Below are 2,769 nucleotides of genomic sequence, written 5' to 3'. Positions count from 1 at the left end.
TTGGCGTTGCATCGTTGTGTCCTGCTGATGAGGTAACAGGGCTAATGCAAGCAGAGGGCTCCTGTGCAGATGTTGGCAGCGTCCCCGAGGAGGTACATTTAGACCCATTGGAGAAGCGCCAGACATCATGGAGGATATATTTATACTAATGATGTTTAATCATCAGTGAAAGCCAGGACAGGCAAAGTGTTCTTGGTGTAGGCAGGACTAGATTCACTAACCTCCTGTGAAGGGAAAAAGTGATGTCACTAACAGGCAACTAGTGCTTTTATAATTGAGAATATTAGGGACTTCAGATAGCACAGCTTTGCCCATTGGAGAGCACATCTCCTCACCCCCTCTCCTCTCCATCTGTCCTTTCCTCCTGGACTTGGTGATGTAGGTCTGGTCCCTCAGGGTGGATGTTGCAGTTTGTCGATAGATGCCCTGAGGATAACAACGTCAGAGGTTCCTGATTCCTCCTTGGAGGAGAGCGGAGGGCAGATTCACTCATCCAGGTTGGATGGATGCTCTCCTACATGGGTGCTCATGTGTTTAGGGTCAGCGGTTTAGGGGATGCTGAGTGTTCCCTGACTGTGGCACTGCCACGAGAAGCCTGTCTTGCTAACGTGAACTGTGGTGTAACTCCACTCCAGACACCTGTGCGAATGGAGAACCAAACCCAGGGCATACACATGAGTGTAGAATAAATGTGAATACAACCAAACCCAGGACAAATGCCCCTGGCTATGCCTCATCCACATTGTCCAGTCCTACCCCTAATTCAAACTGGATCGCATGTCACAAACATCAGCCGCTTTGTCTTTATTTTGTTGTTTTCAGTCCTCATACAACTACAAATTTAGCTTTACTGCTCGAGAAAAGAAAGAGCAAACTACAGCCATTCACGGGATAACATGATTTTAAACTCTGTGAGACGACTGATACTATTAAAAACCATGGCCCTATTATAGGCTTTCATTATTGATGGCTACTTGAGGAGACACACACACTATGAAGTATGAAGATAAAAAGTGAAAGGCTATTTAGATAGATGTTGAGCTGAATGTTGCTAGCATCAAATCAGTGGCACTAAAGAAAATGGGAACAGACGTACGGTACAGCCTCTGGACTAAATGTGTGCACGTTATGGATCTGCTAAGGCTTTGCCTTTACAACGTACACTTTAAATCAAAGCAACATGTAAGTCAGTATTGATTGTTCTTGAAGATATGGTTTACCTTCAGGCACTGCTGTTTCCCAAAGGAGCGTGAGCAAGAACGTATGTCTCTGTGCAGTGCTGACTGCTCGTGGACAGGGATCTCCCTGAAATCCTCTGAAACCGGTTCCTCCTCTGGAAATACCCACTGCTGCTGCTAAGGGACCGCTGCCTGTTCTTCAGGTACTCCCTGTAGTTTTTGGTGAGCAGGGTGTAGAGGAAAGGGTTGATACAGCTGTTGCTGTAGGTCAGACAGGTTGTCAGATAATTAATGTTTTTCATCACCTTGGGAGATAAAGGGAAGGATTCGTAATACTGGAAGAGGAGCTGCCATACCCAGAAAGGCAAGAAGCAAGCCCAGAACACCAGCACTATCGTGAAGATTAAATAGAGCACCTTTTGATTCGGCAGCCGCTTGGTCTGCTTGAAGGATGCTGTTTGCGACACCCAGTAAATCTTAGCTAATCGGATGTAAAGGTAGCCAATGATCACCCCTGGACCCACGATGCTGGTACCAAAAAGGATGGTGAGATAGACTTTGTAGGACAGCTTGCTCCAAGTGGGCAGGCAGATGCTCTTGTTGTCCCTTTGCACCAGCTGGATCATGATGAGCATTGGGAGAGTGAGCAGCAGTGACACCAGCCAGATGACAACAGCAATGGCCTTTCGGTAACTCTTGGACCTCTTCACTGTGTCCAGGGGCTTCAGCACAGCAAAGTAGCGCTCTGTGCTCATGACTGTGAGGGTGAAGATGCTGGCGTGCATAGTGAGGAAGTCCAGACTGAACAGGATGCGACAGCCAATATCCCCAAAGTACCATTTCTGAATGAAGTAGGTCCCAACGATGAAGGGGATGGTGAGAAGGTAGAGCAGGTCCGCCAGTGCAAGGTTGATGATATAAATATACATGGAGGCAGATGATCGCAAGTAATGGCACATCACCAGCAGGGTGTAGACGTTGCCTGTCACCCCAATCACGCACATGAGGGAGAGAATCGTCCCGATGGTGCAGATGGCGATCATGTCCTCCATGGAGCCGGTGGTCAGCGTGCCGTCCCCGGTGGCATTGGTGGAGGCATTGGGTCTGATTCTGAACAGACTGCCCTCGCTGGTGTCTGTCACCATGTAGGGGGTTGCAGACAAGTGGCTGTCCAGCTCGTCGGTCAGCGACATCCTGCTGATCTTTTAATGCTGGAGGCTTTGTTCATGCCACTGGGGTCTGAAGATCTGTTTGTTCTGCTTTGAGAAATGTGACCACTGGGAGATGGTGAACCATTTCTTAGCAAGGTCTCATCCAACGAAGATCTGCATTCTCCACTAGAGGAAAGACATCAGAAACCAACATATTAGAAATCTGCCATAGCAACACAAATTATCATTTAGAAGTTAGCTGTCCCTGAGTGCACATCTTCATCTACCAAAAGTCTTCTGCACTGAGGCCACTTGTATGTAGGGTTCATGCCATTGTTACAAGAGCACAGCTTTGAGGAGTAACGTGTCTTAGTGTGTCTGTGGAAAAGAGACAAAAGAAATTGCGTGGTTCATTGAAACCACTTGCTGCAATCCTTAAA

General features: G+C 47.6%; 1 protein-coding gene across 1 annotated transcript; it reads right to left on the bottom strand.

The window, feature by feature from the left end:
* Positions 1-1,222: 1,222 nt before the first annotated feature.
* On the bottom strand, positions 1,223-2,371 carry LOC104384097 (urotensin-2 receptor). The gene has a single exon (XM_009992416.1). The coding sequence runs from the start codon at positions 2,369-2,371 to the stop codon at positions 1,223-1,225; it is 1,149 nt and encodes a 382-aa protein (XP_009990718.1).
* Positions 2,372-2,769: the final 398 nt, after the last annotated feature.

The sequence above is a fragment of the Tauraco erythrolophus genome, chromosome 20, assembly GCF_009769465.1.
Source record: "Tauraco erythrolophus isolate bTauEry1 chromosome 20, bTauEry1.pri, whole genome shotgun sequence".
NCBI lineage: Eukaryota > Metazoa > Chordata > Aves > Musophagiformes > Musophagidae > Tauraco > Tauraco erythrolophus.
This window is presented reverse-complemented; position numbering and strand designations above follow the sequence as displayed.

What these genes read in the sequence shown, in the direction of transcription:
- LOC104384097 (XM_009992416.1), bottom strand. Translation starts at nt 2,371, where the DNA reads ATGTCGCTGACCGACGAGCTGGACAGCCACTTGTCTGCAACCCCCTAC.